The sequence below is a fragment of the Macaca nemestrina genome, chromosome 6, assembly GCF_043159975.1.
Source record: "Macaca nemestrina isolate mMacNem1 chromosome 6, mMacNem.hap1, whole genome shotgun sequence".
Classification (NCBI taxonomy): Eukaryota; Metazoa; Chordata; class Mammalia; order Primates; family Cercopithecidae; genus Macaca; species Macaca nemestrina.
In genome coordinates this window covers 46,009,910-46,031,824 of record NC_092130.1, presented here as the reverse complement: position 1 = coordinate 46,031,824, position 21,915 = coordinate 46,009,910, and the positions used below count along the sequence as shown (strand labels likewise).

Below are 21,915 nucleotides of genomic sequence, written 5' to 3'. Positions count from 1 at the left end.
GTGTTTTGGTTTTATGGATTTGAGAGGAGCAGAAATAATATGTTGGTTTGTGATGTTCTTTTTAAAGTTTTTTCTGTCACACTTCTTTAATTCTGGCCTTTTTTTTTTTTTTTTTTTTTTGAGACAGAGTCTTGCTGTGTTGCCCAGGCTGGAGTGCAATGGCTCAATCTTGGCTCACTGCAACCTCTGCCTCCCAGGTTCAAGTGATTCTCCTGCCTCAGCCTCCTGAGTAGCTGGGACTACAGGCATATGCCACCACGCCCAACTAAGTTTTTTGTATTTTTAGTAGAGATGGCGTTTCACAGTGTTAGCCAGGATGGTCTCTATCCAACCTCATGATCTGCCCACGTCAGCCTCCCAAAGTGTTGGGATTACAGGCATGAGCTACTGTGCCAGGCCAATTCTGGTCATCTTACAAGCATTGTTTTTCAACCTTCCTATCTCATTCTCTTCCTGCTAAATGTATATGTTTTGTTGATTAAAGGAAATAAGACTTATCCCCCAACTTTTACTGTCAGACATTTGCAAAGTAACTGCAGTAGTAGAGTTTAACCTTGGAAAATGTTGGATACTGACAGATTTATTGATACTATATCTTAACCAAATTAAGCTGTTCATTTCCTTGGTTTAATGAGAAAATCTCAATATGCTTAAGAATATTCTTTTCTGATTTCTTTGAAATTATAGGTGTTTTTTTCTTTTTCTTTTTCTTTTTTTGAGACGGAATTTCACCCTTGTTGCCCAGGCTGGAGTGCAATGGCACAGTCTCGGCTCACCGCTATCTTTGTCTCTCAGGTTCAAGCAATTCTCCTGCCTCAGCCTCCTGAGTAGCTGGGATTACAGGCATACGCCACCACACCTGGCTAATTTTGTATTTTTAGAAATTATGGGGTTTTCTTCATGTTGGTCAGGCTGGTCTCGAACTCCCTACCTCAGGTGATCTGCCTGCCTCGGCCTCCTATAGTGCTGGGATTACAGGCATGAGCCACCACACCTGACCTCTTTTTCGTTTTAAATAGAAACAGAGTTTCCCTATGTTGCCCAGGCTGATCTTGAACTGCTGGGCTCAAGGGATCCTCCTGCCTCGGCCTCCCAAAGTGTTAGGATAACAGGCGCAAGCCACTGTACCCAGCCGAAACTGTAGGTCTTAAGGCAATTGAGAACATTATTTCAGAAGCTTAAGTTCCTTAGCAGCAGGAAACCTCATAGTATTTATCAAATCATTTCTAAAATATTTAGACCCAAAATTATATGACATGTTAATCTCTGAAGTAATTTGTTGTTTTGTATAACTTCTCTGTAATATATTCCATATCTGACCCGTTAGTATAAAGAATAACTAAGCAAATCTGTTTTTTCTTTTCTTTCCTCCTAGTCTCTGCTGGATGAACCGAATCCTAACAGTCCAGCCAATAGCCAGGCAGCACAGCTTTATCAGGAAAACAAACGAGAATATGAGAAAAGAGTTTCGGCCATTGTTGAACAAAGCTGGAATGATTCATAATAGACAACTGGTCTGTTAATCTTTTTCATCATTGTTGTGTATAATTTACCTCTCAGTAGAAAGGCTAACAAATTTTAAGTGCCACAGGTTTTAAGGATTCTGCAGAAAAAAAAGAAAAAAGTCCTTCAGTTTAGAACCTACAAAAGCTTGTGTATCTTGATTAATGTACTTTTTATTGCATGGTGTGAACTAAGTTATTGCTGCATAAATTTGTAATATATCCTGTTTGTATTTTTTTCCAAGTGTATAATGTTGGTGTGGAGTTTTCATGACAGAATATACACATTTTGTAAATCTGTACTTTTTTCAAATATTGAATGCCTTATTTTTGAATTCTTTAGATTTTTAAATTGGAGAAAAGCACTTAAAGTTTTTTATATATGAATATTACATGTAAAGCTGTTAAAATACATAACTTCAGTGCAAGAGACTTTGTCACTTATTTCCTTATATGTGTAGGAGGGGTTAATAAGTCTCTAGCTCTCCATCTATTGATAGTTTCATTTACAATTTCAAAAGAACATTCTTACATTTTATCAAGGAAGTCTTCAAATTTGATTCTAAATAGCAATTATAATCTCCAACTTTATTTTGAATGTACCTATATTAGTTTCAATTGAGTAATTCTAGACATAACTGGTTTGGTTCTGTCCAACTCTGTATTTAGGCCATTTGTTACAGTTTCTTCATGCATTACTTACTGTTAAAACTGTACCTTTTGCGGTTTCACAGTTAGCACTTCTGCCACGAGCAGAGAACTGATGCGACTTGTTTTGCTGTTTGGTAGCACTTTAAAAAATTTTTGATTAATGAAGAAAGTAAAACCATAAACATTTGCCAAAAATTCATGCCCCAGTATTAGCAATGAATTGATTGCATTGGTTTGAGAAAGGCACATCTTGGAGGGAAATCTTGGTGTAACTTAAATATTTGAAAATTACCTTTAATGCAATGCATATCTGTTTATTCTGGGAAATGTTTTAATGCCAGGGCCTGCTGAGTTGCTTCTTCTTGTGGAGATTTTTTTTTTTAATCTCCTGAGTTGTATAAAAGTTGTACTGCATCTTAGTTTACTGGATAAATTTAAAACACAGTATTGTAGAAAGCTAATACAAAACTATCCTATGCCTTCAAATAGTATAGAAAATGGAAAATATACAAGTAAATTCTGTTGAACCACCTGTGTAGTCTCTCTAGTAGATAAAACAGCTATTTCAGTAACCCCAAGAGTTTCTTGTCATATCCATAAGATTGGGTTACAGTATGGCAATATCTACAGCTTCTATTCATTATGCAATGTTTAACATTGATTGGATAAATGATTATGGGCTGGGCCAGGTGGCTCCCACTTGTAATCCCAGCACTTTGGGAGACAAAGGCAGGAGGATCACTTGAGGCCAGGACTTCGAGACCAGCCAGGGCAACATAATAAGACTTTGTCTCTACTTTAAATTTTTATAAAATCAATTGGGCATAGTGGCGCTTGCCTGTAGTCACAGCTACTTAGGAGGCTGAGGTGGCAGAATAGCTTGTGCCTAGGAGGTTGAGGCTGCAGTGAGCTGTGATTATGCCATTGCACTCCAGCCTGGGTGACAGAGCAATACCCTGTCTTTAAAAATAAAAGCTATTACTTGGCAAATTCTGGGGTAAGTGTATGATCTTAGGGAACTTTGATACCAATGGGAATTCACTCACTGGAATCGTGGCTCCCAAAAAGATGCTTTAATTGTGTGGTGCTTTTATAATTTAGCTCCAAAACAAATTATAGACATTCACTCCAGTAACTCCTAGATTAAATATACAGTAGCCATGAGGGTCTGCCCTCTTATTTCATTAAATGCTATCTGGTTACTACTTCAACATCGATTTTTATTCTTGACCTGTTTTTGCCTTTCCCAGTTTAAAACAGGAACATTTCAAGTATTGGTAGATTATTATAAAGAAGTTACTTTGCAGGGAGGTCAGTGAGTTCTAACCAACAAAATTCAACACATGCATAAAACTCATAGCGTCCACATTCCTTTTCGACAAAATCCTTAAGAAGGTTCAATCTATACGCTTTTTTCAATCCTCACTTTTTTCTGCAGCCTTGGAACAGATTCCTATTTCTTTGGTTAAGTAGCAGATATAAACCTTCGATTTACAAGGTTGAGTTGTACAAAGTGTTTACTTTAAACTCTAGGTCAGTTTCATAAATGTATGCTAGGGCTAGAACTAAAATACATTTATTTATGTTGGTACAAAGTTATATTGATGGATTCATGTTAAAAAGTTTAAATGCATGTGTGGTGCAATTCCCTGTAACAATACCCCTAGCACAGAATAATCTGCGAAAGGCACTATTCTAAGCACTTTTAACATACATTATTTTGTTTCAAATTCACAAATACAGTGGCTCACGCCTGTAATCCCAGCACTTTGGCAGGCTGAGGTGGGCCGATCACCTGAGGTCAGGAGTTCAAGACCAGCCCGGCCAACATGGTGAAACCCCGTCTCTACTAATAATACAAAAATTACCCAGGCATGGTGGCATGTGCCTGTAATCCCAGCTACTCGGGAGGCTGAGGCAGGAGATCACTTGAACCTGGGAGGCAGAGGTTGCAGTGAGCCGAGACCTTACCACTGCACTTCAGCCTAGGCAACAGTGAGACTCCGGCTCAAAAAAAACCAACAAAGATGATGATGAAACTAGGCACAGATAGATGAAGTGACTTGCTCAAGATCAACCAGCCAGTAAGTTATAGAACTAGGATTTGAACCCTATGTGGTCTTATCCAGAAATGTGCTATCTTTTCAGAGGCTGAGATTGGTTTTAGAAATTCTATAGAACTTCAACATTCATCCCAATTTGTGGAAATACTTTAATTTATTTAGTTTTATACAGACTTGTGTCTACTCCAGTGAAAAGGTTTCCTTTTTTTTTTTTTTTTTTTTTTGAGACAGGGTCTTGCTCTGTTTCCCAGGCTGGATGCAGTGCCTCCAGGCAGCTCACTGCAGTCTCAACCTCCCAGGCTTAAGCCGTCCTACCACCTCAACCTCCTGAGTAGCTGAGACTACAGGTGCATGCCCCCACACCCGGCTAATTTTTTTACTTTTGTAGAGACGGTGTCTCACTATGTTGGCCAGGCTGGTCTCAAAGTCCTGGGCTCAACTGATCATCCTGTCTCAGCCTCCCAAAGCACTGGGATTACAGGCATGAGCCACTGCACTCAGCTGAAAGTGCTTTCTTGACTACTGTTTTCCACTGACTTTAGGAACACTTTCTGGTTTCTATATAAAGGACTGACTTATCAATAAGCCACATTTTTCCCCTTCCTGGAAATATCCTTGAGTCTGTAGGATTTCTCTCCTCCACCCCCCCACCCCACACACCAAGTTTCATTAATATGAATAACTTTCCATGCTTCTTGTGTTCACAGGATGGCCTAGGAATTTTTAGTTGAGCCAAAAAGATGAATGAGCTGTGCCCATTACAAACCTTGTTGATATCTGACTGCTCCACAGCTCTAAATTCACTCATGTAGGTGGAAGATAGCAGAGAAGTAAGTTATTAAAGGTGTGGTATTAGTAACCGTCTGTTTAATGCTCATTAAACAAAGTTAACTGCCTATTTATTCATTTAGTATTCTTTAAGAGATAACCCTGAGGATCATAGTATACTTCAGAGTTACGTCTAAGGTGTTTCATATTTCAGTTCTCCCAGGTTTTAAGAAGTAGGGATCAAATTTTGTAGTCTTGATGGTATTTATGACAGTTCTTCTCCATTGCATTCAACAATGTAGAGTCCAAGTGGAATCTGAGTTATGTGAGAATCATGTATTTAAATAGAAAAGTGAATAGTTGGAAAGCTATTCATGGTAAATGAAATTATCCGTAGGACAGAGGCCTTATGCCAAGATGGTAGCTCTATTACTTTAGTTCCCATCTAGTTATGGGGGGAATTAACTGTTACCAGATGGGGGAAAGATTAGTTGTCATCAGTCATTCTAGTATATGACAGCAAAGATATTAGAAACTAAATTTTATTGTTGAAAGGACTTTATTGTTTGAACAAAGAAGACACAATTAAATGTGTGCCATTCTTCCTTCAATGAATTCTCCTCACCATCACTACAGCTTTTTAAAACAATTTTGTCAGAAATACCTTGAGGTTTCAGTGCTTCTTGTGTTCACAGGATGGCCTAGGAATTTTTAGTTGAGCCAAAAAGATGAATGAGCTGTGCCCATTACAAACCTTGTTGGTTATCTGACTGCTCCACAGCTCAACATTAGTTCCTTGATGGCTGAAATCAAGAACCCTGGAAGAACTTGGGCTCCAGAGTTCTCTTTGCCATATGGAAGATTCAGACTTGCGTGAGAAACTTGCATATGAAATAACTTTCAGGAAGTAAATGCTAAAGCTTGGCCACATGTTGCTTTTGTTCATCAGTGACTTCTGGATTAATATATTTGGGAAGACTCTAATATATAATAGAGTGGGCTCTGCCTGGAGAAAGCAAAGTAACCTTTTGGCCAGTTAGAGAAAGTCTTTATATAATAGTAACAGTCTTGGTTACAAGTATGATACTTCTGTAGTCTTTTAGGGGAGGTTGGCTCCTCTGAAGTCTTATTTGGAAGACAGATTCATAAAGTGCCACTGGGCTGGGAACTCCTGTAAAGGGAATTGAAGCCTGTCTCTGAAAAGATCCCCCTCTGAAAAGTTCCCCTCGGGTTCCATCAACCTGAACAATTTAGTCATTCTTCTGGAATGCAGGAGTTGTTCTCTACTGTGTCTTTAAGACTGCCAAAATGCAAACATAAAAGCACTTGAGGCAAATCCCCCTAAGAGCAAAGGGGACTGGGTGCCGTGGCGGCTCACGCCTGTAATCCCAGCACTTTGGGAGACTGAGGCAGGTGCATCACCTGCGGTCAGGAATTGGAGACCAGCCTGGTCAATGTGGCGAAACCCCGTCCCTACTAAAATTAAAAATTAGCCAGGGGTGGTGGAGGGCGCCTGTAATCCCAGCTACTCAGGAGGCTGAGGCAGGAGAATTGCTTGAACCCTGGAAGCGGAGGTTGCAGTGAGCTGAGATTGCGCCATTGCATTCCAGCCTGGGTGACAGAGCGAGACTCCATCTCAAATAAAGAGCAAAGGGTTGGTTTTACTGCTTTATTTCTGAAGCCCAAGGGATATATTGCCCTCTTCCTTTTCCCCTTTACAAACAAGATCTTTTGCCAATACCGTAACTCACCAGTACAGGAGTGCTGGACTAGCAGCACTCCTGAACAGGAGAATATCAAACAGGGTTGAAGTTCTTTGGCTGGCCCCTATATAAAGTCATTGTATAAGATCGAATTGGAAATTTTATGTTTTTGTGTTGATGTTAGTACAAAGAAAACAACAGGAAGTTGCTTAGCTGTTAACCTCATTTTAAATCTGAGGGATATTTTCCCCTTCCTATAGAAAAAAAATGCTTTTGCTTGGCCTAATGACCCATACTGGGCAGACAACAGGGTGAAGTCCAGAGACTTCAGCCCGTGTTATTAGTTTCAGCTACAGATGAGAAATAGCACTCCAAAGAAAAGCTAAACTGGTAACCTTGCTGTGTAGCAGAGATCTTTGGTCATAGGAGTATTCCTGTATGGGTTTGAGGTGGAAACCCTGGAACATCAGCTGGAAAGTTGCCTTTAGAATAAAGACAAAGAACCTTCTGCAAGCCAGCCAAGGCAATACCAGGGCTTGGAGGTGGCGAGTTTGATAAACTAATCTGTAGGAAAAAGTTCCTGTCTTAGTGCTTAGACAGTTTTTGTTTGTTTGTTTGTTTGTTTTGGTAGAGACAGGATCTTGCTACATTAATTCTTTGACTGGGGCTTGGTCTTCTTTTGCACAGGGCAGCTTGAGACTACAATCACTATGGCTTCCTCTCAAAACCAAGTCAGGGATTAGGCTCTAAGAATAACAATACAAGTACTAAAGACTGAAATTTTATTAAAGCCAAAGATTGAGAACTAGTTTCCAGACAGCTTCCGGCCAAGCATGCATAGGCTGTCGGCAGGAGTTCTGTAGAGTAACGGGACCTCTAGGGTCCAAGCTCTGAGCTTCTGGGCACATTTTAAGTGGGTCTCACTTTCTTGTCCAGTCTGGAATGCAGTCACATGATCACAGCTCACTACAGCCTGGAACCCTTGGGCTCAAGCAGTTCCAACATCAGCCTCCTGAGTAGTTGGGACTACAGGCACGTGCCACCTCAGCTAATTTTATTTATTTATTTAGAGACAGGGTCTCGTATGTTGACCAGGCTGGACTCAAAACTGCTGGGCTCAAGCAATCCTCGTGCCTCAGCCTCCTGAGTAGCTAGGATTACAGGCATGGGCCACCACTCCCGGCTTAAATAGCAGTTCTGTTTTTTGTTGAAAAAGTAGAAAATCATCATAAAAGATAATTTGGTGAATACAAAAAGAAGGAATCTGAGTCATAGTCTTACCACCTGAGATGTTGAAAATAGCTGATTTAAGGGGAATTGGGTTCTGTAGTGAGCTGGGGCCCAAAATTCACAGCCAGAGTGATAAGGAATCTAGTCAGTTTATAGGACAAAACTCCAGGACAGGCTGGGCATGGTGGCTCATGCCTGTAATCCCTGCACTTTGGGAGGGTGAGGCTGGTGGATTACCTGAGGTTAGGAGTTTGAGACCAGCCTGGCCAACATGATGAAACCCCGTCTCTACTAAAAATACAAAAAATTAGCTGGGTGTGGTGGCAGGCACCTGTAATCCCAGCTACTCAGGAGGCTGAGGAAGGAGAATCGCTTGAAGCCAGGAGGCAGAGGTTGCAGTGAGCCAAGATCGCACCACTGAACTCCAGCCTGGGCACCAAGAGCAAAACTCCATCTCAAGAAAACAAAAACAAAAACAAACAAACTCTAGGATAAGCCTCCTGTGCTGGAGCAAAGGCCATGCTCACAATGAAAGGCGCATACCCACAGGCTGCACAAGCTCCAGACCTCCTCGATCCAGCGGTACAGGGGTGACAATGCACCTAGTATCTGACATTTACCTAGCATCTAATGGGTGCCAGATTGCCTGTTGGGCTCTGCGCCACAAATTAAACCGAAAAGGTCCACTTTTGCAGCCCTTTGCAGGGATGGACCCCGGTTGAATGGGATGATTGTGGGCCCCTGTTTTGTGTAAATCTAAGTAAGTTGAAAAGCTTTCCTATCTTTCCTCCTTGGGCTTAGAGGGAAACCAGGGCAGGAATGAAGCAGTGAGAGCCTACTAAGTGCCAGATACTAATAGACATTCATTTTTCCACTGAATCCTCCAATAAAGTTTGAACTAAGAATCATCCCCACTTTGCAAATGCCTACACTGAGGTAAAGTACACTCAATTTGAAGGACTATCTATCAGCTCACACCTACTAGTGACAATTCAACATTCTTACTATGAAAGTGTCAGAGGGAATGGAAAATGCAGCCCTAGAAGCATGAGAGTTTGGTGCCAACTTTCATAGCAAAGCAAGAACTTTAGTCACTAGGTCCACACAGCTCAAGGTTGACCTCTTTACTGTTCATTGCCTCTCTGTCATATTAGGTGAGGACCAAGACCTGCCTCAGACCCCTAACAGCAACATTCTCCAAGGCAAATGAGGCTGGAGGGGGCTACATTCAAGGATACTTTGGGTTCATTGGTTCATTAGTCTATAAGGCTGGGAAAGAAAGGACTTGGGTTAGGACCACTGGTTTATATTCTAAAGAGGCATCCCTGTCTGACACAACATCAAGGAAAAAAGCTCTAGCTCTAGTGTAGGTGAGAATAGGGGCTAAATAGTGTCAATGTCACTCATCCTCTCTCCATCTTTCTTTTCTGAGACAAGGTCTCACTCATTGGCCAGGCTGGAGTACAGCAGCTCTATCATGGCTCACTGCAACCTCAACCTCCTGGCCTCAAGCAATCCTCCCACCTCAGCCTCCCAAGTAGCTGGAACTACGTACAGGTGTGCACCACCATGCCTATTTTTTCAAATTGTTTTGTAGAGATGGGGTCTTACTATGTTACCTAGGCTGGTCTTGAACTCCTGGATTCAAGCGATCTTCCCACCTCCCAAAGTGCTGGGATTATAGGCATGGAGCCTCTGCACCCAGCCTCAATTTTTATTTTCTGTTCTTTGATTTCCAAGCAATCTGTTCAGATGATAGTCTTTTTACCCTATCTCCTCATTTGGTCTAGTGTGTGTAGATGAGCAGGGCTTCAGGCCCACATCCATCACTGATAGGAGCACATGCAGAGGACTCTGACCCTACTGCAGTCATTGTGAAAACCTTCCAAACCAAAATCAGAAGAGTAACCAACACCACCACCACCTAGCCCCAGGAGTCCTAACTTTAGAAAAGGCAGAGTGAGCTATGCGCAGCATGCATCTGTAATCCCAGCCACTCTGGAGGCTGAGGTGGGAAGATGGCTTGAGGCCAGAAGGTCAAGGCTGTAGTGCACTGTGATTGCACCTGTGAACAGCCATTGTACTCTAGCCTGGGCAACATACCAAGATCTTGTCTCTAACTTAGAAAAAAAAAAAGAACAGACAAAGTGAACTTTGGGGAAGAAACAATCTTGCCTGGCTTTTCATTTTATATCTATATGTATATGTATGTATGTATATATATATATACACACACACGCAGATACACATACCCAATGACAGTAGAGATTTTTTTTAAGGGTGCACTCTTTGTTGAATGAAGTTTCCATATGACCAAAAGTCTTCAATAAGTTCTAAAACGCTTGCCTCTGAAGATCTGTTTACTCTTATTCCTACAGAAAGTTATCCCTAAACTAGTTAAGAATGACAGCCATAACTAGATGTTTTAGGGCACACAGGTCTTAGATACCAGAAGCTGACAGTCTCCTTCCAGATATAAAGGGATACCCAGCAGGGATTCTTTAGAGCTGGAGAGCTGAGAAACACCAACTTATCTGACATTTAGGGTAACACAATTCTCATATTTTAGATGGGACAGTACATATTTTACTACAGACTACAAAGCATCAGAGGATGGACAGTGACAGTTAATATGATTCCTCTCATTGCCCATAGGTAGGCCACCGATCCAAATGGATCCTGAGTTCAGACAGAATCCTTACCTCCTGATAAGGTAGATTATCAGGTGAGCCACAGACTAAGGAATGTTTCAGAAAGCAGTTTTCTAGGCGTAGTTTGGATTAAAAAAAAAAAAAAGTTCTCCTCCTATTTATTACTTGTCCCTTCCTATGATCTCACTCTATCTTTACCCCAAGTCTTCAGCAAGACACTGTATATGAACTTCTATGTGATATGAGGTACTGTTTCAAGGCTGACAGTGGGCCATTTTACCTATACGACTATTGCTGAAATGCAAACATTTAGATTTCTTTGCCATTTTCTATTCCAGAAATAAAGGATGAAATTCTAAAATACTGGTTAATTTTATATGTGAGATAGCCACAGAAATTGTAAAACACGAGAAGAAAAGCAGTTTAAGTGAGGAAACAATGAGAGAAAACCTATTAGAAAATTGAAACAAAACTTGATTTTGATTAACTAGAGAAGTCTTCAAAAACAAACTAAAGGAGGCCAGGTTTAGTAGCTCCTGCCTGTATTCTTAGCACTTTGGGAGGCTGAGGCAAGAGAATCACTTGAGGCCAGTAGTCTGAGGCTGCAGTGAGCTATGATTGCACCACTGCACTCCAGCCTGGGTGACAGAGTGATAGACCCCGGCTCTGAAAAAACAAAAATAAATAAAAGCAATGGAAGGGAAATCATTCCACAATTTAAACTTGCTTTATGTAGTGCATGCATTCCTGAAAGGCTATTATTATTTTATCAGGGCATCATATCATATAAAGAAATGGAATTCATGAGAAACCAATGGAAATGCATTTTCTTCTCTTTTTTTCATAGCATCCTACTCAGACTAAGAAAATGCTTTTTTTTTTTTTTTTTTTTTTTTTTTAAGATGGAGTCTTGCTCTGCTGCCCAGGTTGGAGTGCAGTGGTGTAATCTTGGCTCACTGCAGCCTCTGCCTCCTGGGTTCCAGTGAGTCTCCTGCCCCAGCTTCCTGGGTAGCTGGGACTACAGGCACACACCACCACACCCAGCTAATTTTTGTATTTTTAGTAGAGGTGGAGTTTCACCATGTTGGCTGGGCTGGTCTCAAACTCCTGACCTTGTGATCTGACCACCTTGCCTCCCAAAGTGCTAGGATTGCAGGCGTGAGCCACCATGCCCGGACTGCAGGGTCCAACGTCTTATTTGCCACTATTGCTAGTACCAAGCACAGCGCCTGCCACTGTTGAGCGACCTGTGATAAACTTACACTACTGCCTCCCAAATGAAGCCCCTCTCCCAGTATTTATGCCTAGACCTATTTACTTAATGGAGCGGACTAAACAAGAAAGAGGAGCAGAGAGGGGGTACAGAACAGACACTTAGTTGAGGAACATTAACAGCAAAATTTCAGAGCAAAGCAGGACTGCAACAAGCATTTCTTAAGAGGCTATGTGCAAGGTGGTTCCTCAAGTCTAGAAGACCCAAGCCTCAGGCTTCCTCCAGAAAAGCAGACTGGGAGACAGAATTTACAAATCAACTTGCTGACCGGACAAAGCCCTGGAATCCTGTGTCAATGCGTTTTAAACTAAGGCCAGATGCTTTTTGGTAGGCCGCCTCTTTCCATGAGCTGGTGGGTACTTCAAGTCTATGATTTGATTCTCATTTCTTAAAAAAGGATGAGTATGTATGGTAGTTGGGTATAGGTATGGTATAAATTTCAGGTGGAAATAGGAATTAAAGGATATGATTTGCCTTGGTGGGGGAAGAAAAAGGCCATAAAAGAGAATTGCACTTAAAGGTACATTGTCGAAAAATCTAAACTATAAAATTCATTACCTGCCATTACATCAACAACAAAAAGGCATTTTATTTTATCATTTTTATTTTTTTGAGAGTGTTTCACTTTTGTCACCAAGGATGGAGTGCAACGGTGCGATCTTGGCTCACTGCAACCTCCACCTCCCAGGTTCAAGCGATTCTTCTGCCTCAGCCTCCTGAGTAGCTGGGATTACAGATGTCTGCCACCACGCCCAGCTAATTTTTTTTGTATTTTTAGTAGAGACGGGGTTTCACCGTGTTGGCCAGGCTGGTCTCAAACTCCTAACCTCAGGTGATCCGCTCATCTCGGCCTCCCAAAGTGCTGGGATTATTACAGGTGTGAGCCACTGTGCCCAGCCCAAAAAGGCATTTTAAACAAAAATTCTGACATTTAAAAACTGAAAATATACCACGCCACTGCACTCCTGCCTAGGTGACAGAGCAAAACTCTGTCTCAAAAAAACAAAACGAAAAACAAAAAACCCTGAAAATATGAGGCCAGGAGTTCAAGGCTGCAATGAGCCAATACTGCACCTTTGTACTCCCGCCTGGGTGACAGAGACCTTGTTGGTAAGAAAAAAAAAAAAAAAAAAACTGAAAATAGAAAAGAGGGCTTTTACAATGTTGATGAACTCATCTTAGAGTACATGATTTATAAATACATAAATATCCATGCATACTTTTACAGTGATAACTACTGGAAAAAATGAGAATGTTAAAAAAGCCAATCTAGACAGAGTCCTTCTCATTCCACCTGCCTCTTTATGTTGGTAATACCAGGAGTCTTAAGAGAGCTGCTGTGGTCTATGTCACATTCATCCCAGCCTCCTGTCTAATCCTGTAGCTGATGATGAAAATGTGATAAATCTTCTGGCTTAGCTTTGATGCTGGGAAAAAAAGAAAAGAAAAAGTTATATAACCACATAGTCCAGTGACTCAAATTCATCTTCATAAATTAAAATATAGCAGTGATGTAATATTTATGTACTATCCAGACAGTAAGTATACTCAGAAATTATTAATATTTTACAACATACAGAAAATTCAGCAAAACATTGACCACACCATCCATTTGGAAGCCAGAACTTGATTTTCCTGTCTTGTCACTTGCAATCTATAAATGTTCACAATTTAAGTGATAATGGAAATGCTTAAAATACTTTTCCTGGCATGCTTTGCAGTCAAAGGTTCTAAAAACAGAGTCACACAAACACTTATTGTTCTAAATTAAAAGCAGTCAATTCAGGTAGTAATTCACAACATTTCACATTGAGTCAGGATATTTAGATGTGAAGGTTATATATTTCTGGATTTCACACTATTAGAAACTGTAAAAGCATGTCTTCAAATAGTGGTGAAATGAAGCAGAGCTATTCTTTCTGGGTACTCTCTAGCACCTCTGGTAAATTTAAACTTGGCTTTAGACAACTTTTAAGCAGGGTGTGAAAAAATCACTTTGGCTGTCACCTTGTATTTGAATGAATTTCCTTAACATTTAGCAGTGCAAGTGAATCAATCGGAGAGTCTTTTTAGTAATCAGAGATTTCAAGGTATGACCTGTTTCCTAGGTAGGCCAGTCAGTGCTTTTTTTTTTTTTTTTTTTTTTTTTTTGAGATGGAGTCTCACTCTGTCACCCAGGCTGGAGTGCAGTGGCGCGATCTCGGCTCACTGCAACCTCTGCTGCCCGGGTTTAAGCAATTCTCCTGCCTCAGCCTCCCAAGTAGCTGGGATTACAGGTGCCTGCCACTGCACCTGGCTAATTTTTGTAGTTTTTAGTAGAGACGGGGTTTCACCATCTTGGCCAGGCTGGTCTTGAACTCATGACCTCATGATCCACCCACGTCGGCTTCCCAAAGTGCTGGGATTAGAGGCGTGAGCCACTGCGCCCGGTCCCAGTCAGTCTTTTTGAGATGAAAAAAAAACAAAATTCCTCAGCAAAAGCAAATTATAAGAAGACTTTCATCATTTAGGGGAATGCCTAAAGTAACCATCTTAAGTCCAAAAAGAAAAAAATCCCCTAAGTCATCTCTCAAATGACAGGACAGACCAATGCTATGGAAGCACACAGCTGCTGCCGGTTTGGGCTGCTGTGAATACCGTCTTTTCCACAGGTGTTTGCAGGTGATCCACTACTGACTCATGAGCTCCAGACAAGACTGGTCTGTGGGATGAGACACACCTTTTCTGGCTTCTATTTCTAGTGGATAAAGAGTAAAAGACAAGTAGCTCCAATGAGCGTTTATCTTGGGGTACAACAAGACCTCTGATTTAACTAATCTGATGGCTGATTTTTTTTTTTAACTTTTCTTTGAGACAGGGTCTCACTCTGTCACCCAAGCTGGAGTGCAGTGGTACGATCATGGCTGACTGCAGCCTCAACCTCCCAGGCTCAAGTGATCCTCCCACCTCAGCCTCTCGAGTAGCTGGGACCATAGGCATGTGCCACCATGCCCAGATAGTTTTTATTTTATTTTTTGTTGCGACAAAAGTCTCACTATCCTACCCAGGCTGGTCTGGAACTCCTGGGCTCAAGCAATTCTCCCACCTCGGCTTTCCAAAGTGCTGGGATTACAGGCGGAGCCACCAGGCCAGGTTGATTTTTTTTTTTTTTTTAAATACTCACCAACATTTGCACCATCTTAGAATCACAGCTGCTTCCACCAAGGAAGCGGCAGCTCTAGTACCTCAGAGCTTACCAATATAACAAAATGCACAAAATCAGGCACACTTGTTTTTCTTACTTTTCTTTGAAATTTCTTTTTCTTTCTTTTTTTTTGAAACTGTCTCACCCCATCACCCAGGCTAGAGTACAGTGGTGCAATCTCGGCTCACTACAACCTCCACCTTCCAGGCTCAAGTGATTCTCCTGCCTCAGCTTCCACAGTAACTGGGACTACAGGCATGTACTACCACACCTGGCTAATTTTTGTATTTTTAGTAGATGGGGTTTTGTCATGTTGGCCAGGCTGATCTTGAACTCTGAACCTCAAATGATCTGCCCACCTCATCAGACTCCCAAAGTGCTGGGATTATAGGCATGAGCCAATGCACCTGGGCTTTCAAATTTCATAGTCACTTTTCTTTTTGTTTATTATTTTTTGTTTTGAGGCAAAGTCTCGCTCTGTTGCCCAGGCTGGAGTGCAGTGGTGTGATCTCCGCTCACTGCAACCTTTGCCTCCCAGGTTCCAGTGATTCTCCTGCCTCAGCCTCTTGAGTAGCTGGGATTACAGGCACGCACCACCACGCCCAGCTAAATTTTGTATTTTTAGTAGAGATGGGGGTTTCACCATGTTGGTCAGGCTGGTCTCGAACTCCTGACCTCATGATCTGCCTGCCTCGGCCTCCCATAGTGTTAGGATTACAGGTGTGAGCCACCACGCCTGGCCTTCATAGTCACTTTTCATACTGCCATTTTCCCTCTTGGGATAAAAATGTTCTCAGAAAAAACGGACCACATAATTAGGTTGACAGCTTCTTTGAGTCAGTAATGATAGCTTCCTAGTCAATCACTCCTTTCTCCTTAAGACATTACCTTGGACATATCAACTCTGACAGTCATAGCAATGACACCTTTCCTGAGTCAGCTGCTGCTCTTTGTTAATTATCGCTCATTAATTGGTAAGGTGAGCAACCACAAAGGCTGCTAGCAGGAGCCTAGGATGGCAGTTAGATAATCAAGATTGCTTACTCAATGTATGTGTGTTTCAATCCCCTTTCAAAAGAAAAAAAAAATCATATACTGCAACTGTCCAACAAATCCCACCTGTCAGAAACCAATGCTCATTTCTTTTCTCAGACTTAAAAAAAGAGCTGGACAGATTGCAGAGCTGTACTTGCCTCAAAGCTGCAGAATAGCCATAAAGTATTTTTAAAATCTTAAAGAGCCTGTGCCTCCAAATCATCATCACTGTCTTGAGATACCAACAATGCCAGGAAATTTACTCCCACTTGGTAGCTAGCTTTAAAACTCAACTAAACTCTAATTTTTTAGCTAAAGATCAATTCTGGGCAGAACAACAACAGACGTTTTCAGGTGTATGGCTGGACATCAGGAGTATTTTGTCTATGGGCTGGCAATGTTGCCTAATGTTTATCAGCATCCTCTATCATGTGTGCAAAAACTGCAGGCAAAGGACAAAACTGCTGCAAAGTCCTCATGGCTCTCTTTCCAGTGGCCTTCAATGGAGAGGGGACAGCCTTCAATACCACACAAATTTGTCATGGTACACAGATCAGATGACTCGTTCTCAGAATGGGCTTATCTAGAAGTCTTAAAGACTCACCAGGCACAGTTACTCACACCAGCACTTTGGGAGGCTGAGGCAGTTGGATCATTTGAGACCAGAACACAGCGAAAACACAGCGAAACCTGGTCTCTACAAAAATTAACCAAGCATAGTGGCGCACACCTGTAGTCCCAGCTACTGGGGAGGCTAAGGTGCAAGGATCACTTGAGCCTGGGAGGTCAAGGCTGCAGTTAGCTGTGAGCAAGTCACTGCACTCCAGCCTGAGCAACAGGCAAAACTCTATGCACAAAACAAAACTGGCAAAACTCTATGCACCCACGAAGTATCTCACCTTTCAGAATCAGCTGAATTTCACTTACAGTGGCATCAACAGACTAAAGTTAAACCTGGCTACTTAGAAAAATATAGGTTTTATTTGAAGGAAGTTGCAACACAATTCAAAAATGCTATAGACTGGCTGGGCGCGGTGGCTCAAGCCTGTAATCCCAGCACTTTGGGAGGCCGAGATGGGTGGATCACGAGGTCAGGAGATCAAGACCATCCTGGCTAACGCGGTGAAACCCTGTCTCTACTAGAAAAAACACGAAAAACTAGCCGGGCGTAGTGGTGGGCGCCTGTAGTCCCAGCTGCTCGGGAGGCTGAGGCAGGAGAATGGTGTAAACCTGGGAGGCGGAGCTTGCAGTGAGCAGAGATCCAGCCACTGCACTCCAGCCTGGGTGACAGAGCGAGACTCTTGTCTCAAAAAACAAAAATAAAATAATATAAAAATGCTATAGAAGTATGGCCTCTGTATAGGTTTCTTCCACATAGCTAACTGCTAATGATTAGTAAGATGGCAGCACTGGTTTCAAGATGATAATTTCATGACTGAGGACTCTTCTCTGTAGACTCACACTGTGCAATGACAGTGTCAAGAATGAACATCCCAGGGCAGGGGCTCTGTACATTTTTTAAGTATAAGACCCCTTTAGGATGTTTCAGAAAGACCCTAACACACACACACACACACACATTTCACACTGGTCTATAATGTTTGGGACGTGCCAAACCTCCTCAGTCTCCTACTGGGGTCTGCAGCCCAATGTCATTAGGTGTTCTGATCTCTAATACCCAACATGACTGGAAGGAGTTCAGATACCTTTCAGAAAACATATAAGACAGAGAAGTATAATGGAGAACTGATATAAAAAATCAGAAAACCTTTCCAGGCATGGTGGCTCACGCCTGTAATCCCAACACTTTGGGAGGCTGAAGTGGGCAGATCAACTGAAGTCAGGAGTTGGAGAACAGCTTGGCCAACATGGTGAAACCCCATCTCTACTAAAAATACAAAAAATAGCCGGGCGTGGTGGCAGGTGCCTGTAATCCCAGCCACTCGGGAGGCTGAGGCAAGGGATCACTTAAACTTGCAAGGCAGAGGTTGCAGTGAGCTGAACCATTGCACTCCAGCCTGGGCAACAAGAGCAAAACTCCGTCTCAAAAAAAAAGGAAAATCAGAAAATCTCTTAGAAACAAAAAGGAAAGAATCTACCACAGCAGTTAAAAAATAAAGGCTCGGCCAGGTGCAGTGGCTCATGCCTGTAATCCTAGCACTTTGGGAGGGTGGGCAGATCACTTGAGGCCAGGAGTTCAAGACCAGCCTGGAAAACATGGCAAAACCATCTCTACTAAAAATACAAAAATTAGCTGGGTGTGGTAGTACCCGGCTGTAATCCCAGCTACTGAGGAGGCTGAGGTGCTAGAATCACTTGAGCCTTGGAGGCAGAGGTTGCAGTGAGCCGAGATCGTGCTGCTGCACTCCAGTCTGGGTGACAAAGTGAGACTCTGTCTAAAAAATAAATTAAAAACAAAGGCTCACCTCACTCCCTGCCTACCTCTGCCTCTGCCCCTGCCCCATAAGGTATACTCCAGCAGCCAGAAACTAGCTCCTCCCTGGCTGGGCCCCAAGAACCTCACTATAGGACACCCAAGGACTGCCCAATAAGTTTTTAAGTATTACCTGAGAAGATCCAAAAAGCCACAAACTCGCAATTCACATTGCCCCCTGGCTAAAAACAGTAGCCCCTTTGTAACAGCTGGTTTTACTTATTTATTTATTTTTTGTCAGGAGTACTGCATTGAGATAACAGCCAATTTTAAAAACATAATAGCATCTCAAAAACCAACCTGAAGCTTTTCCCCAGGTTCAGATTAAAACTAAAAGAATACTTTTTTAAGAAAAACAAACCATCCTGAAAATCAAGTGGGGTGTGCTGTTTGGGACTGAAATACTTTACGAGCAACTGAGGATTTGATTAGATCCTTGACACCCATTCGGAAGAGGACCTCTGTATGTGCCCCACCTCCCAAGACAAGACCTGAATGTGGAGGAATGGGCTTACCTATGTTTCTAAGGGCAGACCTAAAAAGGGACCAGTAGCTTTTTACATTGCTTCAGTCGATTTTATAAGTATTTTCTGAGTACCTTCTCTGGGGTATAAGTATACTAGGTTTGGGAGTACTAAAGACTAAATAAAACTTTAGACACCATCTCTTCCCTCAAGGTCACAACTGCTTTAAAAGAGGTCTGGATAAAGTGCCAAAGGAATTTTGGAAGATAAGCGAGCAATTAATTCTGCTGCCTGAGCAGATAAATGTGAAACAAGTACATATTGGGGGTGATTCTGAAAAGTATTAATAGCTGGGATGCCCAGCTCCATACTCTGAGGTTCTTTCTGCCACACTCTCTATAGGCCCAGCTCCAGCATCCAGATTCAAGACTCTAGGCAAGACTCACTGTAAAAAATCCATCGCCTGAGATCAGACCCCACAGGATAGAGAACAGCTATGGTATCGACATTGCTCCAGCCACATTCCTATCAGCAAATCAGAGAAGCCAAACTAGTCAGGTCAGCACTCACGGCCAGGGTAAGGATGAGTTAGTTACTCTATTACCAACAAGATTTTTTAACAAGTAGGAAACAAGTATTCTAGCCAACATTTTTTTAAACATCAAGCAAAAATCTCAAAACAATGTTCCTAATCACCCAGAAGAAGTTAAGCTTATGTGTTACCTCATCAACAACGCATAATTTATCACAATGTGTTGTCAACTACTTATGAAAAGGTTATACCAATTATGGGGAAATAATAATGAAAAGGTATAGGTCTTTGGGGTAGTAAACAAGAGCACTCAAAAACAATACTCTAATATAGTGTCATCAAAGCAGGGACTGTTAACTCTACACCATTTCATCACATACACTTGGAAATCCTATTTACCTTTTTCATTAACTCACTTCTGGTAGTAAATTGTGGCAGGTCTTCCACTTCAATCCCATCGGCCATTTCCATCACCTTGTCTAAAAGGTCTTTATTGTAACTGCACAATAAAAAGTAATAAGGTAAAAACCTTGGAAGAATTGTCATTGTGAATTAATAAGAAACTGCAGGTTGCTCAACCATAAAATCAACTCTCAGAGAACTGATCTGATACTGCAGGGCAAACCTATACATGCTCAGCACAAGGTTTTGAGATGGAGTCTTGCTGTATCCCCCAGGCTGGAGTGCAGTGGTGTGATCTTGGCTCACTGCCACCTCCACCTCCCAGGTTCAAGCAATTCTCCTGCCTCAGCCTCCTGAGTAGCTGGGATTACAGGCGTGTGCCACCATGCCCGGCTAATTTTAGTATTTTTAGTAGAGACAGGGTTTCACCATGTTGGCCAGGCTGGTCTCGAACTCCTGACCTCAAGTGATCTTCCTGCCTCGGTCTCCCAAAGTGCTGGGATTACTGGCTTGAGACACTGCGCCTGGTCCTGTGAACACTTCTTGCTTGTAGATACAGAAGTGGACTTTATAAATACCAGTAGAGCAAATGTTTCAAGATTTAGAAGAACAGAGGCACTGTACATCTAACAACAGATATTCTCAGATACGGGATGAGGGCCGAAATATTTTTATTTTTTAAATACATGGAATGTCAGTCTAACAAAAACATTATTTATTTGCCCAATTCTCTGACATTCGCCTAACCATGGAAAACCAGGATTTCCCAGGAGCACCTAGAAGGCAGGGAAAAGGGACGGGTGCCTCTGGCATTGGTTCCCTACGTACTGTTCTAATAAACCCCAATATGTGAAGCAAAACCAAGTGGCTTAGGCCTGGAGGGGCCAAATGACCAGAGTCAGGCAACCATAATAGGTATAGAAACCAAGATCAAACCAAGTCACCCTATTTTCCTAACACAATTTCAGGAAAATGGAGGCTCTCTAACAGGGAGTCTCAAGATTTGCCACCTTCCTCATGGAGGGGTGAAGGGAATGCCTTATCAGGCACTTCAAAAGCGGGTCTTTGTCCTTTTGGTGCAGCAGCCAGGATGAAGTGGGCTTTGGGACCTTGACAAAAAGGCATCGGTCATTTTCATAAGAGGGAAAACAAAGAGGTAAAGCTGGTTCCTACTTAGGACCCAGTGGGCTGTGGAGTGAGGACAAAAAGGCACAGGATACAGATTACATCCTGTCATTAGTGGTTAAAATCCATCAAACCTGCCAGAAGCTGCATGGTCCTAGTTACATCACTTCCCTCCCTAAGCTTTTTCATCTGTAAAATAGGGATCTCCGTTTCTGTCTCTGCACTTTGCCATGTAGGTGACAGAGGCTAACGGACTTCGAATGCACACTGCAAAGGTGATGGTTTGAGCTAATAATAGTAGTAATACATATAACAATAGCAACTTTTGAACCCGCCATGTATTTAGCTCTTCACCCTTTAATTATTACAGTCATCATAACCACCCTTTTACCAGAAGAGAAAACTGAGGCTCAAAGATAAGGATCGTTCCAAGGGGCCTTCAGGGTGAGAATCAGTCTTCGGGCCGGGCAATGCGGATGGAGGTTGGGAGCGGGTTCAGTCTGGGGCAGAGGTTCGGGTCAGGGGTGAGCCCTGGAAGAGGGCTTGAGGGTCGGAAGAGAGGGGACAGGATCAGCCGGCCGGCAGGGGTCCGCACCTGCAGCCTAGGAAGAGATGGTTGGCCCAGACCATGGAGAGGGACAGCAGCTGGTCCAGGCGGCCACCGCCGTCGGGCGGGTCGCGGTAGTCGGGCAGGTGGCGCAAGATGAATTCCATGCGGGCCTTCCATTGCTTCTCGCTCTCTGAGTAGGAGCGGAACTGCTCCGCGAAGTCGGCCGCCTGCCGCACCCCCGAGACCAGCTCCTCCACTGCAGCTGCCGCCTCGCCACCGACCATGGTGCCCGCTGCAGCCGAAGACCGGATAGCCCGCCGCCTTCCCGTCGCGCACTGCGCCACCACC

At 42.6% G+C, this 21,915-nt stretch overlaps 2 protein-coding genes across 5 annotated transcripts in view; one reads left to right on the top strand and one right to left on the bottom strand.

The window, feature by feature from the left end:
* The window catches only part of LOC105467142 (ubiquitin conjugating enzyme E2 B), a 20,353-nt gene extending 16,989 nt beyond the window's left edge, over positions 1 to 3,364 (top strand). For both annotated transcript variants that reach the window (XM_011716582.3, XM_011716581.3), the window contains one exon: positions 1,376 to 3,364. In XM_011716582.3, the coding sequence (XP_011714884.1) occupies positions 1,376 to 1,504 (129 nt within the window). In that variant the 3' untranslated portion in view covers positions 1,505 to 3,364. The remainder of the gene's footprint in view (positions 1 to 1,375) is intronic.
* LOC105467140 (CDKN2A interacting protein N-terminal like) lies at positions 1,516 to 21,915 on the bottom strand. 3 transcript variants are annotated; one of them, XM_071098460.1, is made up of 4 exons: positions 21,613 to 21,915; positions 19,890 to 19,989; positions 19,405 to 19,483; positions 1,516 to 13,268 (listed from the first exon to the last, which is right to left on the bottom strand). In XM_071098460.1, exons 1-4 carry the CDS (start codon positions 21,849 to 21,851, stop codon positions 13,186 to 13,188), a joined length of 501 nt encoding a protein of 166 aa, XP_070954561.1. In that variant the 5' UTR covers positions 21,852 to 21,915; the 3' UTR covers positions 1,516 to 13,185. The 3 variants fall into 3 exon arrangements, with proteins under 3 accessions (XP_070954561.1, XP_070954562.1, XP_070954563.1); XM_071098461.1 differs by lacking the exon at positions 19,405 to 19,483 and having other exon boundaries at positions 19,907 to 19,989; positions 21,613 to 21,912; XM_071098462.1 differs by lacking the exon at positions 19,405 to 19,483 and having other exon boundaries at positions 21,613 to 21,906.